Below are 16,177 nucleotides of genomic sequence, written 5' to 3'. Positions count from 1 at the left end.
CAGCTGGGAAGGTGTACTGAACTGCTTGGCCAGGCCAAGGGTGCAGCGCTCGCCTGTGCTTGGTCTGTATAGTCATTTTCTGCTGACAGACTCCCTTTAAAGACAATTTCAGGCCATGTTTTCAATGAGTCAATTGAAACATTCAATTTCACCTTATAGCTCTTACGTCCTATTTTGTTACATGCATGACCCCACGAAGGCTCCAGTTCTCGTAATGGAACCTGGCAAGCGGGGTGCACTGTTAGCAGATTTTGAATTTGAGCCCAAAAGCTTTAGGTTCTATGCCTTTGCGCGTTCCAGTGATGGAAATGTAGTAATTTATGGGACATATAGACAAATGGTCATCTATTACATGTCAGCGACTCTCTCTCTGGCTGGTAAATGACATCTGCATGTGCTGAAACATCTAAGGCTTCTTTCACACTTCAGTTGTTTGGCGTCAGTCTGCTCCGACATAGTGACGGATCGACGGATCCGTCACAATTGTTGATAAAACGGTTCTAACGGATCTGTTTTTTTGACAGATCCGTTACTTGGGGGTTGTCTGGGGAATTGAAAAAGCGGATTTGGGCGACGGATCCGCCGAAATGACTGTCGCGACAGATCCGTCGCCCATAGGCGGCCATTCTATTGAATGGCGGATGCGATGGATCCGTCGCGAACCGCCATTTCGGCGCAGACAAAAAACGTTATAATGTCCTTCTATGTCTAGATGACATCCGCCAAATTTCGACGGATCCGTCACATGGCGGATGGAACGGACGACCATCCGTCACAATCCGTCGCTAATGCAAGTCTATGGGAAAATAGCGGATCCGCCAAAAAAAATGGCGGATCCGCTATTTGATGAAAACGGCGGATTCAAACTGACGACAAACAACTGAAGTGTGAAAGAGGCCTAAGCAGTCTGTTCCATAAATATACAGCTCCATATGGACGTCAGCTTTAAAGGGGCTGTCCACTGAAAACAAGTTATCGTCCATCCAGGTGATAGCTTGCTAATCGGTGGGTGTCTGACAGATCTCTGAGGTTTTATTCACTAAGGCTACTTTCACACTAGCGTCGGGAACAACCCGTCGCTGCGCGTCGGGCCGACGTTCCCGACGCTAGTGTGGTCTCCGCCGCACAACGGGGGCAGCGGATGCATATTTCCCACGCATCCGCTGCCCCATTGTGATGTGCGGGGAAGTGCGGGGAGGTGGGGGCGGAGTTCCGACTGCGCATGCGCGGTCGGAAAAAGCGGACCGTCGGGAGCAAAAAACGTTACATGTAACGTTTTTTTCTCCCGACGGACCGCTACCATACGCCCAAACGCCGCCAAACGCATTCACCGTTTGGAAATGCGTCGCAAATGCGTCGCAAATGCGTCGCTAATGTTACTCTATGACGAAACAACGTATCCAGCAAAAACTTTTGCTGGATGCGGCGTTTCGCAAAAACGACGCATTTGCGACGTATTGCAGTTAACGCTAGTGTGAAACTAGCCTAAGGGGGAACTTTTATCCCAATTACAAGGTGGATCGTTAGGTTCAACGCTTGACCACTGCTTCATTCATTCGCTATGGAGCTGCCAAAAAAAGCCGAGTATACAACTCAGCAGCCCCATAGGAAATGAATGGAACGGAAGTCGGGCATGAGCATTGCCCCTCCATTCTAACAGGCATAAAAGTTTCCCATTACTGCAGATCAGTGTGACCCCCGAGCTGTCAGAAACCCACCGATCAATAAGTTGTCACCTATCCTTTCAGCCATCCAAGATTCCTGCACAATCCCAACATATGTATCCCATTCTGTTGTGTAGCAGTTTCCATATGACGGCAGTAATCACTCCTGTACACATGTTTCTTGTTAACTACATCCTCCTGATGAGAGGACAACCACAGCTTTCTATACAAACAAGAGCGGTGTCAGATTTGATTTATCTGTAGAGAAAACAAGAATCAAATGTTCTGCCTGCAGCGTCAGGATTCTGTACATTCACTCCATTCATTGTGTAAGGACGCGGTCCCACACCAGCGGTTTTTATAGGTTGCTTCCCTATTAAGTCTGGCACTATTATTATAACGGGGTGATCCAAGTAAATTTAGTACAACCACATGGGCTTTAATATTAGTTGCTATTATGCTTTGCTTATATTGCGCCATCATATTCCACAGCGCTTTACAGATATTATCATCATTGTCCCCATCGGGGCTCACCATCTAAATTCCCTAGCAGTATGTCTTTGGAATGAGGGAGGAAACCGGAGAACCCAGAGAAACCCACGCAAACACGGGGAGAACATACAAACTACTTGCAGATATTGTCTTTGGTGGGATTTGAACCCAGAGCTGCAAAGTAACAGTGCTAACCACTGAGCCAATATGGATCCTAAAATTGAGATTGCGAATTGTGGGTGCATGAAATAACATGTTCCTATAACTGCCCAACAGAGACTTATATTGACCATTATTATTAAGTTTGATCACATGCAATGATCCATTATAATCTCCCTAAAAGTGCCACAATGTGCACAAGTCAGCCAGAGAGTCATTGCAAATGAGGCACGCACCTTGGCAATACTTTTAAAGGGGTTATCCAGGACTATATTATTTTTACATATTATTCCATAACGGCTCAGAGCAGTCACTGATGGAAATTTAACTGCTCCATCTCAGCTGAGCAGCTCTTCCTCTTCCGACGTGCTCTGTAGACAGCACAACTGCAGATGTCATGCTGATTGACAGCCAGCTTCCAGCAGTTAGGGCAGTTGCCTGTCAATCAGCATGACATTGAATATCAAAAAACTGACCAGCACCTCCAAACAGAATAAGAGAAGTGTGAGCAGGTGCAAGCTGTCACAGCTATTCAATATAACTAAGAAAGCTGCACTCTGAAATACTATAATATGCGAACATTGAATATATGAAATTGGAACTACATTACTGCTATGGAAACTACATACAGCATGGCATTGGGAACCACAACTCGTCAACGGAGCAGAGCGGAAGAGAAGCCGCTATTCTGTCAACGTGATGTCAGCGGAAGCCACAGAATCGTCAGCAAAAGCGTCCAGCGATTGCTGTGTGCCAGCAGAAATCAGAACCGGGCACTACAGGCAGCTATTGCAACTACTTGCCTGTTCATTTTTTTTACAATGGGCTAGAGAACTAATATAGTTCTGGATAGCCCCTTTAATTGTCATATTCGGACAGATTATGTCGGGGAAGTGCAGGATCGTCATGTTAAAGGGGATCTGTCAGGATGATTTTACTAAAGAATCTAGTGGTAAGGCTGTATAGGTCCTAATATAACAATAAACATACGCTTTTTGTAGTAATCTGATATACCGATGAAGTCAAAGTAAACTTTGAAAGCTCATGGAAATTAGCCTGAAGGTGCAGTGAGGGTGTAGCAATGCACTCTGAACACATTGACACTCCCCAAAAGTACTTCCAGGCTAATTTGCATGTGACTTGAAAGCTTGATTACTCAGTGCTGGCCCAATGGATTGCTACAAAACAATATCACTTTTACTGTTTGTTATCTCTTGCCTGGTGAGGTGGATCCTCAAAGCCCATGGTCTGGATTAGCAGTGCAATAAGATAGATGACCTTGGTGCACTAAAGTGATCCATTTTGAACAGCAGAGACTGACGTTACACAATTGGGAAAATAGAGCTCGAACCATTGAAACTGATGGAGTGGAGAAGTCATGCCAACTAGTGTATGAGTGTTGGACGGCAACATAAAAGTGGACTCAGCAAGGAAGAACAAGAGTAGCAGAACTGGATTACACAGGCGATTCTGAGGCCAAAGTATTCCAGCAATACAGCAGAGTTAACTCAGTGAAATAGCAAAGCTGAGTTTGAGCCAGTGTTTGAAGAAGTGCTGGCATGCCAGTGTAGCATAGAGTTGAGTTTGTGACAGAATCCAGGCAAAACTATCCTGCAGTGGATTAGAATTACCCAGCAATATACAAGAGCTTGATTTGTCACAGAGTTCAGGCAGAACTGGCCAGCGGTGTAACAAAGTTACTCAACAGAGTAGTGTGGCTGTATTTGACAAAGGATTGAAAGGCAGTCCTGGGTAGTGGTGAGCATGGCATCACAGGAGCCCATCAGGGTGCAATGGCAACCCTACGTGCAAAGGAGACAGCCATTGCAGAGGCGGGAGGAGGATGCAGCATGAGTTGGGTCATTTGAGTAACATTGTTATACTAGGAGTTGTGCAGCCATTCGACTAGTTTCAAAAGTAAAATTGTTGTGACAGGTTCCATTTAACTTACACCCAATCCCTTTGTTTAGCTAGGAGATAAGCCAATACCAGAGCCTTTTATCAGAAGCTTACTCACCTTTCCCTATTGAAAACACATGCACACTTAGATGCGCCGAGCATGCATGTACTGTATATAGAGGATGATAGCTGTCAACCCAAAGAGCGTTAGGCTGACCGCTGTCTAAGTGGATTGGTTACTCTATATTACCTATGTTTAGGGTACATACGGGTATAGTTTACAAAGTGGGAGAAGAGTACTACCATATAGAAGGTTGTAAGAAACAATAGGCTAACGAAGTAAAGAATAATAATATTTACTAATGAAGTCCTGATGCATTATAAATGCAGCCCTGTGATTGGACGCTTGTTTTCGGATGCATTCCTGAATGATTTCCTTGGTAACACAGGAATGCTAGAAGTGGATCATGTGTTTTTAATATGGGACTGTTGGAGTCCATTGCAGCTGAAGTGCAGAATTTCCTTCTTATTATACAGCGCCGGCTCCTGCTGTGTGCAGACAGGGTTACACAGCGGGATTACATTTAGATTTTATACCACAGACATGCCATGGGGCCAGTTCTTTTATGACCGCTGCTGACTCAATGGTATGTTTGCTTTTACTGTTGTATGGAAATGATATGTACATATGCAGATTGCACAGTCAGGGAGCAATGTTCTCCGTGGTCCGTCCTCCATCTCATCTATTCTTATGCAAGTCAAGGGAAGTATAATTAGGTCATGCATTTGTAGCATAACATGCTGGCCATACAAATGAATGACTGGCCACCTATGTAGCAGGTTGAGCTGAGTAAAAACATGTTGTCCTTGTCGAGCATCCAGTCTGGCCCTCTGTGGCAACCATACCAAGGATGTCTTCTCATCGTCAGACCTACATCCTGGACACCCCTTGTCCATACTAAGCCCCACAATGCCATGAGGCCTCACACCACATCGCAGGGACTACAGTAGTAAACCCAAGAAGCACCTGTGATGCCAGGCAAGGATGCCACTTCATAAAACAAGACCAGGGCAGTGTAAAAATTTTGCTCAGCTCTACTTTATTAGGCAGGTCTACACCGTGGTTCGTAAGAAAGGGTCTCGAGTAGTGATGAGCGAATATACTCGTTACTCGAGATTTCTCGAGCACGCTCGGGGGTCCTCCGGGTATTTTTTAGCGCTCGGAGATTAAGTTTTTCTTGCCGCAGCTGAATGATTTACATCTGTTATCCAGCATAAGTACATGTGGAGGTTGCCTGGTTGCTAGGGAATCCCCACATGTACTTATGCTGGATAACAGATGTAAATCATTCAGCTGCGTCAAGAAAAACTAAATCTCCGAGCACTAAAAAAATACTCGGAGGACCCCCAAGCATGCTCGAGAAATCTCGAGTAACGAGTATATTCGCTCACCAATAGTCTCGAGCAGGGGTACCTTCTCTTTGATTTGGAATAGTTTTCCCATCTGAGACATTTACGTCAAATCCATGGAATATGCCGTAAATATCTGATGGTTGGACCTGCATCTATCATAAGCATGGTACTCCATTGCTCTTAGAAAATTGCTGCAAATGCATGGTTCTCTCTATTAATTGTCAAGCATGTGAGGGTCTTAGGTACGTTGGTGCTGTATGACAAGTTTTAGGTGATCTTCTCTGTTATTATAGCGGTTGGCCCCATTATACTTATGTCTTCTATATCTTTAATGTTTATTTCATAGGTGACTTTCTCCATTGAAGCCAAAGTACGAGGTTGTCCTAAAGAAAGGGTGAAGACGTTCACCATCAAACCAGTTGGGTTTAAGGACAGTCTTACTGTGACAGTGCACTTTCAGTGTGACTGCCAATGTCAGAAAAATGATGAACCATACAGTCCCTTATGTAACGATGGCAATGGGACACTGAGCTGTGGTATTTGCCAATGTCATGCTGGATGGCTGGGACCCCACTGTGAGTGTTCGGAGGAAGAATATGATCCTACCAAACAAGACCGCTGTACCCAAAGTGAGAAGGGTAGCATCTGTTCCCGGAGAGGGGAGTGCGTTTGTGGCCAGTGTGTGTGTCATAACAATGACTTTGGAAAAGTTTGGGGAAAATACTGTGAATGTGATGACTTCTCCTGCCTGCGGTTCAAGGGCGAGATGTGCTCAGGTAAGAAGTACAGATTTACACACTAACAGATTTATATTTCACAACTAATAATGAGTAACCAAAAGATATGTCGTGTAGGAGGCAAAACTGACCACAATGACTCAAACTCCTACAGCCCATCTTATCCTCCGAGACTGGCACCAAAGATTGCCATGACCTCCAGACATCTCCCCATAAACATGTAAACTCAGCTTGGCCTTTAACACCCATATTGGGACAAGTGAAAATAGACAAGGGCTTCTTAGAAGATGCCTAAGAAATGAACTTCAGCCTAAAGAGTTAATCCATGTATAAAGTTTATACAGCTTTCTAACCTACATTGGGGAGAACTGACATTTCATACATTGGTGTAATTCATTAAGCAGTAATGAATGTGGCACATCCTTCAGCTGCCAGTGTGCCAATGTCAGAAAATGTACACTCATGTTGTGGGATGCAATACATTTTTGCTATTCCATAATGTGTGTGCCCACGTCCCTTTCAATAAATTCTGACCATTATTCTAAAAGTTGTTGGTTGTAAAAACACCAAAAGATGCAACATTTTTGCCGCAACCACTTGTTGGGCAAAAGTTGGCATGTTTTTTTAGTCCCGGTTTGTACTGTAAAGTGCTTGATCAGTTCCCCCAATGTTTTCTAGTTCTTTACCTGTTTGAAGATCTTTGCTGTCAGTGAATGATAATAATCAGCAATCTTGTGCACAGTCATGCAATAGGTAGTACTGGGCACTAACTATATAGGTAGCAGCTGCACCTCTGTCTCTGGAAGTTTGCATCAATAAATCAGTCTTAAGCCCAGACTATTTAAAGAAGCCCTCCCGTCAAATTTTATCCTCTTAATATATTGCAATCATCATATTATATAGCACTGTGTAGTTGCAATTGCTCATTTTGCCTTTCTACCCAGCAAATATTTCTATTTTCTCTGCTCTATGCAGAAACAAGAAGTTTATTGTCTCTGCATTTAGCATTTCCCTCTTCAACTCCTGACCCAGCTGTTCCCTCTTCCCCCTGCCAGAAACTTTTGCAGTGACTCATGACTCATGCAGAGAAAATTGACCTCCTGTTTCTACACAGAGCTTAGAAGGATTCAGCTAGTCAGACTTTAATCATATGATATCATAGACCTAATGGAAAAGAGAAGAATTAGCTGGGTAGAAAGGTAAAATGAGCAATTGTAAGTACGCAATGCTATATAATATGATGATTGCAATATATTAAGAGGTTAAACATTTTGATGGGAGGATGAGTGCTTCTTTAAGGCTTGGGTTACATATAGTAGTCAGCGCACTAGCACCACATGTCCAGGATGCCTCTCCTTCATAAATGTTACAGCGGCTTTCAGCTGCATTACTAGAAATAAATTGGTAATAGCCTATTGTTAACTATATGTAAGTAATTAGCAATTAATTTCTAATGATGGAGCAGAAAGCCGCTGCAACATTTAGGAAGTAACATCATAGCAGATGTACATCGAATACTTGCTACAAAGTGCACACTGGGTTCAAGGGTACTTGGATGTAGACAAAATGTTCTTAGTCACTGACAGCAAAAATCTTGAAAATAACGAGGAATGGAAACATAAAGTATTTTAGAAAGTTTGTCGCTTTGTATAACTTTTTCTATAAGGTGACTTAGGCCTCATTCAGACTTACAAGTGGTTCGCAAAATATCACAGTGACATATCTGTTTTTGACCTGGGTCATGGATCAAAATTATACTTGTAAATATAGGGGTCTGTGAAAATGACTGGCATCAGTGTGCAGACTGTGTGCTGGCTGTGATTAACATTCTAACGTAAAGAAGAAGATTTACAATTTATTTCCTTTTTCATAAGTAAAAAACACTGCTGGTAAAAAGTGATCAAACACTCTTAAAAATCGGATCAACAAAACTGATGAACCTGTTTTTACATACAAGAAAAATCACGGATGTCGCAATGAGTCCTAAGGGGGACTTCTAGAAATTGACACCTGTCACTTACCATGCTCGGCTAACTTCATCAGTTCATAGACTTTAAATAGACGTGCTTGAACCTCCTATTCTCATGATTGGTGGCTGCTCCCAACCATGGGTCCTCCATAGATCTGACACTTATCACCTGACCACTAAGAAAACTGTCTTAAAGTTTTATTTATCTAAAACTTGAACAACTGGTTTATGGGGATATTATACTCTTCTTCCTCCTCTGTAAAGTTTGACCTTTGCTGGTTCTTTGCAGTGCTTTCAGCTTTTTTTCTGGAGAAAATGGAGCAACCCAGTACATTCAGTGCACATACCGGACTCAGTGTGTTGCCCTGGTTGTGATGGGAGTGGCACCCGTTAGTGTATAGTCCGAGCTGTGCTGGGAGTCGTGCCATTGAGTGTGTAGTCCGGGCTGTGATAGGAGTGGTGCCTGTTAGTGTGTAGTCTGAGTGGATCCCATTAGTATATAGTCTGGGCTGTGATGAGAGTGGTGCCCATTAGTGTGTAGTCCTGGCTGTGATGAGAGGGTGCCCGTTAGCGTGGAGATCGTGCTGTGATGGGAGTGGCGCCCGTTAGTGGGTAGCCATGGCTGTGATGGGAATGGTGCCCATTAGTGAGTAGCCCTGGCTGTGTTGGGTGTTCCCTGTTAGTGTGTAGTCCAGGCTGTGAAGAGAGTGGTGCCCGTTAGTGTGTAGTCCGGGCTTTGATGGGAGTGGTGCCCGTTAGTGTGTAGTCCGGGCAGTGATGGAAGTGGTGCCCGTTAGTGTCTAGTCCGGGCTGTGATGGGAGTGGTGCCCGTTACTGTGTAGTCCAGAATGTGATGGGAGTGGTGCCGTTAGTGTGTAGTCCATGCTTTGATGGGAGTGGTGCCCGTTAGTGTGTAGTCTGGGCTGTGATGGGAGTGGTGCCCGTTAGTGTGTAGTCCATGCTTTGATGGGAGTGGTGCCCGTTAGTGTGTAGTCCAGAATGTGATGGGAGTGGTGCTGTTAGTGTGTAGTCTGGGCTTTGATGTGAGTGGTGCCCGATAGTGTGTAGTCCAGAATGTGATGGGAGTGGTGCCTGTTAGTGTGTAGTCCAGGCTGTGATGGGAATGGTAATTGTTAGCGTGTAGTCTGGGCTGTGATGGGAGTGGTGCCCGTTAGGCCGGGGTCACACTTGCGAGTGTGATGCGAGAAACTCGCATGAGTCTCTCTCATCAATACCCAGCACTGCTGCCGGCACTCGTGACCGGAGTGTGCGGCTACATGTATTTCTATGCAGCTGAACGCTCCGGTCTGAGTGCTGGCGGCAGTGCCAGGTATGGATGTGAGAGACTCATACGAGTTTCTCTCATCACACTCGCAAGTGTGACCCCGGCCTTAGTGTGTAGTCCAGGCTACACACTAAGGGAATGGGAATGGTGCCCGTTAGTGTGTAGTCCAGAATGTGATGGGAGTGGTGCCGTTAGTGTGTAGTCTGGGCTTTGATGTGAGTGGTGTCCATTAGTGTGTAGTCTGGGCTGTGATGGGAATGGTGCCCGTTAGTGTGTAGACCAGGCTGTGATGGGAGTGGTGCCCGTTAGTGTGTAGACCAGGCTGTGATGGGAGTGGTGCCCGTTAGTGTGTAGTCCAGGCTGTGATGGGAGTGGTGCCCCTTAGTGTGTAGTCCGGGCTGTGATGGGAGTGGTGCCAGTTAGTGACCAGCCCTGACTGTGTTGGGAGGAGAGGTACCTGTTAGCAAGTAGTCCAGACTGTGATGGGAGTGGTGCTATTTGTTTTTATGAACATAGGTCGGAAGTGGTGACATAGTCGTGTTGTGCAATATCAGTTAACTCCATTATCACATTTGTCTGGGACGCAGAATTTCTTCTATTGTTTAGCACACAACATGGTGAGTCTGCTCCTGAGTCACCACCTCTGTCATTACTAGCACCACCCACATGTCACTAATCATTGTGGTTCTGTGACAGGTATTTATTGCTGCAGGGCTTGGATTCTTGCCTCCTGGTTCACATTTCCCCTTTCATCATTACTGCTGATCTACAATAGTCAACTAAGCAGACCGCTCCTGATTTCAGAGCGACTTCGGAAATGAATGAGAAGTCTGAGTATTTATGATTAGCTGGATGGTGATAAAGGATTCGTAAAGAGGAAATACCTGTCCAAAAGTCATACAGTCCCATCCAAAAATATCCACGTGCACATCATCCCATAGCTTCTTAGTAAAAGCTGTTACATGGCTTGTGATACTTTCAGTGCCCCTCCGCAGTTGCTGACTGTCTTTATAGGGGCTGCCTTCTCCTCCTTCATTCTAGCATCTGTCTCTTCTCCTGACAAGTTTTTCTTAAAAAACTGTGTTATTCCAATCCTCTGTTATTCCTCCTGAAAATGAATGAAAATGTTGACAACTGGGTGGTGTCACCTCTCTAGTCAATGGTGTGTGTCCCTACTTTATCAGACAGAGGGAAACTCCCAGTTCTCAATGATTTCATACATTTCCAGGAGGAATAACAGAACATTGGCAAAATGTTGAGATCTCTAGCACTGGGAAAAAAGGATTATTATTTTATGTATAGTCCATAAAAAGATTAGTCAAAAGCTCTATAAGGCCTATGAGTGTTATGCATTTTGAACCGACTTAGGCAGCTATGTCTAAGAACCAGTGAGTTTAAAGGTTCGAAACGCGTAACAATTCCCATGTCTTCTAGACCTTTTGAGGATAGAAATAGTAGTTTTGATAGCACCGGGCATCCAAATGTCATATATTACTTTCTGTGGCATTTTGTACCTTCTAGATGGCATGTTTATATTTAAAGGGGTTGTCCACTTTCAAAAAACTTTGAGCTATAATTTATAATTATAAGAAAAACAGAGTACTACTTACTACTACTGAGTATCATGAATTTTTGCTGTGTTTTTATGCAAAGCAGCATTGATTTGCTTCTGAGAAGAGGTTGCACGTAATATTGCCTGCTGCCAGTGTTACCAAAAAATCAAGGGTTTTACAGGATCATTTCAGGGATTCAGCTCAGCTAGGTGTGTCCGCAGCCTATCTATCACACATATCTCCTGACTATTTGAAGAATTTACAGCTTGCACAGACTTGCACATATACTGAAAATGATACATAACATTGCAGACTTTCTACTTTGACCTTTCCACATCATGATTCTGCAGAAATTACTACAAAAATAGTATTTAAAAGGAAACGTGTTGGATATCTGAAACTGCCATAACCACAAAGACATCGCACTTATGCACGAGTCCTCAAGGGCAGAGGAAGAAACACAGCGAGAAAGAAGGATGTCAGTCACGCCCAGCAGGCGTAAAACCAGGCTGCACTCAGATATGCCCCTCGGACTAGTCAGAATAATAACCGCTATTGTCTCAGGTATCAAAGACATTATTGGGAAGCTGGTATTCATGCTCTAAATTGTACTGGGGCAATTTCAGGGACCTGGCAGGTTCCCTTTAATACTCAGAAAGAAATCTTCTGTGCCTTTTTCCCTATGACAACACTGTATGTCTTTGCTAAACATCTCAGGATGTACACATAGGGCTGAAGTGTTGACATTGGGGAATCTTCATTGGAAAAAGGGAAATGTACTTTCAAGAAACTTTGCATAAATCAATAGTACAGGTAAATATAAGAAACTTTGTTATATATCTTATCAGAAAATTCTGGTTCTTTCTCCTCTTATGAGCCACTTTCTCTCATTTGAGGGTGATCAGTGAGTGGAACAATCTGCCTCGAGTGGTGGTGAGTTCTTCTTCAATGGAAGTCTTCAAACAGAGGCTGGATTGACATATGTCTCAGATGGTTTAGTGAATCCTGCATTTAATCGAGGGTCGCGGTGAACACTGGACATTATGACCCGGGAGGTTCCTTCCAACTCAAACATTCTATGATTTCCTCTGCCTCCTGAAATCGTCACCCACTCTGAAAAAACAAAACAGCTGAACACAGAGTTACTCAACAGAATACCGACTACTAGAGCACCATAGTGTAAGAGTTAAGTTCCTAATATTATAATAATAAAATTATTATATAGGAATAATTGTTCTATGTAGAGGGAAAGAGGAGTAGGCGTGAGGAGTAGGGTGAGAAAATGGGCAGATGGAGACACAGAAAGATTGTGCTGTGCTTTTCAACAAGTCTTTCGCCTCAGCCCTAGAGCCGGATTCACATTTACACTGCATAGTACTGCTGTGTGTTGCCCTCTTTCCTACTGCTTTTGTCTCAGTGAAAAATTATGGAAAAGAGCGGGAATCCATCTCTGTGTGCTGTGCCCTGTACATGAGAAATCATAGCAGCTTGTCTCTTCCCATCGGGCATAGCAACAAAGGCAAATTAAGAGATAGAGTCTGCAGAGGAGAAACCTGATTAAAATGCATGATACCACATGTGAAGCGCCATGGAATAAATGGCGCTATAATAATAAATAATAATAATAATACCAGTCATATATTGGCCAGAGATAATGTTATTCTCATGTACAAACAGGACAACCTACAGTATTTTGAAAAATTACTTGACAGTATAGTTACCGTTTTTACATGGAAGCTATCATCAGAAAATGACCTTCTTTTTAAATCCGGCTTTTGTCCAATGTTTTTTCTTTTCATATCATCATGATCTTTCTTTTAAAAAAAAATAGTAATCTTGCAATTTTCACATTAGCCATTAGGAATTTTTTTTAGATTCACACTACCTATCCTTATCAGCTGATACAGGATTATAATGACAGGTCAATGTCAGTGCTTACCCTTTACCTCCGTTCTTTGCAAATGACCTTTACAAGTGCTCCTTCGATGTTTCAGTACAAAAGATAGGGTTGGGATGTGACCATTGTGGCTATGTACATGGGTTGTTTCCTGACACAGGAAGTCTGATTTTTTTTATTTATAATACAGATTGTGAGATGTAAAATAAAAATCACTGCCAAAAATATTTCAGAAACATATTTAACACAAACATCTGATTCGAACAAGAAGTTATTTTATTATGCTCGCTTCTCTTTAAATCGGGCATCATGAAAGATAAAAGTCACTTTGATATGCAATAATAGATTTCTCCCGGGATTTGCAGGTACTGTCCAGATTCACAAAGCCACAGGGTGTCTGCGGCAATACAACTCCTCCTGACCAGCCTCTCTTTGGGAATTTTGTGGATGTTTTTCTACTGTTACATTGTTGGCACCTCTTGTATTATTGCTTATGGTGTTTGTGAACTAACGGGAGAAGTAATTTTCTTAGTGGAATTTCCTCACTGACTGATTATAGGAAAAGTTTACAATGCAAACAAACCCAGGGGGAGCTGATGTTATATTAGGATGACCGGCGTGACCCTGTTCTTGCAATTTGGCAAGTCAGCGGCTCCTCTGATTCGTCCCAATCATCACTTCTGAAGAAAACTAACAGTGCTATGTTGCAATATACCTTATTTACCAGGAAATATAGACTAGCACGCAGTGCTGTCTCTGCTGTGAAAGTTGGGCTACGTTCACATTTGCGTTGTTGGGCGCAGCGTCGTCGACGGATACCGACGCATGCGTCATGCACCCCTATCTTTAACATGGGGGGCGCATGGACATGCGCCGGTATGCGTTGTAATGCGTTTTACGACGCATGCGTCATATTGACGCACAAGACAGGGCGCAGAGGACGCTACTTGTAGCTTTTTCCCTGCGCCGAAATTCCTGATCTTTACTATCTTATGACAACGCATGCGTCACAAAACGCTGCGTCGTGTACATGCGTTGTTGGTTGCGTCGCCGACGCTGCGCCCAACAACGCAAATGTGAACGTAGCCTAACGCACACCTCCTTTGGTATCCTTCCTGCAACAGATCCAGCAAAGTAGAAGACCTAAGGCATAGACATAGTTGTTGGTAGTCTTTCCTCCACGCTGGGCAAGAAATCAGCCCCCTGCCCTAGCCCTGTATATATACCCAGTATAAGGCAGGTGGTATGTTGGCATCCAGTACTTGGGGGCATATTAGTGCCCATTTCCAGCTGCTCCGGAGTAAAATAAGCCACCAAACATAATTGGTACAATAACCCCGCCTAAAGTACAAATACAGGATAATATCTATTCAGGCAAAAAAATGGAACTGCTAAACTCTAAGAATCAGAACATAAGATGATGTAGGTATCAGTCGGTATACTGAAGGAGGCTAAATCTGCCATTTACAGTCCAATGGACCATGTTAAGGTCCCAGGTAGCATACTATGTCTACTTTTTTAAACATATGATCATGGGATATTTATGCAATAACCCTGTATATAGTGTGGATCAATTTTGCTGAGTGGTGAGGCACCAGTCCGAATTGTCCATCACCCTTCTACAATGCGATGGTGGAATGTTTAAAGAAGGCCAATGCAGTCAATGGGTGTCTGAAAGCCCCATCCCATCTCATCACTCTTGGTAAGCCAATCTACAGGCAAAAGACGTAGGGAAAGAAAAAAAATCTAAATGCCAGAATCGTCATTTTTCAGTCACACCTATCCTAAAAAATGCAATTTAAAGTTATTAGTGATGACGAGCGAATATACTCGTTACTCGAGATTTCCCGAGGACGCTCGGGTGTCCTCCGAGTATTTTTTAGTGCTCGGAGATTTCGTTTTCCTCACCTCAGCTGAATGATTTACATCTGTTAGCCAGCATAAGTACATGTGGGGGTTCCTGTCATGATCTCTGCAGGCAGAGATCATAGCAAGCCTATAGAGGGACAAGCTCTCGGAAGATGGAACTATACTGACCATGAACTAAGCCTGCCGCGCAACTAGAAATAGCCAGGTAGCATTTCCTATTTATCGCTAGATGCCCAGCTCTGGCCTAAGACCTAAATAGCTAGCAGAGGGAAATATAAGACCTGGCTCACCTCTAGAGAAATATTCCAAAGAAGACAGTAGCCCCCCACATATAATGACGGTGAGTTCAGATGAAACAACAAACGCAGCAGGAAAATAGTCTTAGCAAATTTGAGGTCCGCTTACTAGATAGCAGAAGACAGATAGTATACTTTCATGGTCAGCAGAAAAACACTAACAAAACACCATCCAGAGATTACCTTAAACTCTGGCATTAACTCATAACGCCAGAGTAGCAATCCCTGATCAACGAGAGCTTTCCAGACACAGTAACAAAACTTCAGCTGTGAACTGGAACAAATAGGCAAAACAAAACATGGACAAAAGTCCAACTTATCTAGTAGTAGTCTAGAAGCAGGAACAAGCACTGAGAGGCATCAGATAACATTGTTGACCGGCAAGAAACCACCAGAGAAATGAGCTTAAATAGCGACACCCACTACTGATGGAACCAGGTGAAACAGGAAAGAGGATGACAAGTCCAATTCCACAAGCGGCCACCGGGGGAGCCCAGAATCCAAATTCACAACAGTACCCCCCCCTCAAGGAGGGGGCACCGAACCCTCACCAGATCCACCAGGACGACCAGGATGAGCCCTATGGAAGGCACGAACAAGATCAGAAGCATGAACATCAGATGCATTGACCCAAGAATTATCCTCCTGGCCGTAACCCTTCCAGTTGACCAGATACTGGAGTCTCCGTCTGGAAACACGAGAGTCCAAAATTTTCTCCACAACGTACTCCAACTCACCCTCAACCAACACCGGAGCAGGAGGCTCAACTGAAGGTACCACAGGTACCTCATACCTGCGCAATAACGACCGATGAAAAACGTTATGAATGGAAAAGGACGCAGGGAGGTCCAAACGGAAAGAAACAGGATTAAGAATCTCCAATATTCTATAAGGGCCGATGAACCGAGGTTTAAACTTAGGAGAAGAGACCCTCATAGGGACAA

The 16,177-nt window shown here is 43.7% G+C and overlaps 1 protein-coding gene across 1 annotated transcript in view; it reads left to right on the top strand.

Annotated features, from left to right (window-relative positions):
• ITGB3 (integrin subunit beta 3) overlaps positions 1-16,177 on the top strand; it is a 100,233-nt gene that overhangs the window by 45,445 nt on the left and 38,611 nt on the right. Inside the window, exon 10 of the mRNA XM_077252694.1 lies at positions 5,974-6,403. Coding sequence (XP_077108809.1) covers positions 5,974-6,403 — 430 coding nt within the window. The remainder of the gene's footprint in view (positions 1-5,973; positions 6,404-16,177) is intronic.

The sequence above is a fragment of the Ranitomeya variabilis genome, chromosome 4 (genome assembly GCF_051348905.1).
Source record: "Ranitomeya variabilis isolate aRanVar5 chromosome 4, aRanVar5.hap1, whole genome shotgun sequence".
NCBI classification, from domain to species: domain Eukaryota; kingdom Metazoa; phylum Chordata; class Amphibia; order Anura; family Dendrobatidae; genus Ranitomeya; species Ranitomeya variabilis.
The sequence above is the reverse complement of the archived record's forward strand: the minus strand, read 5'-3'. Positions and strand labels throughout refer to the sequence as shown.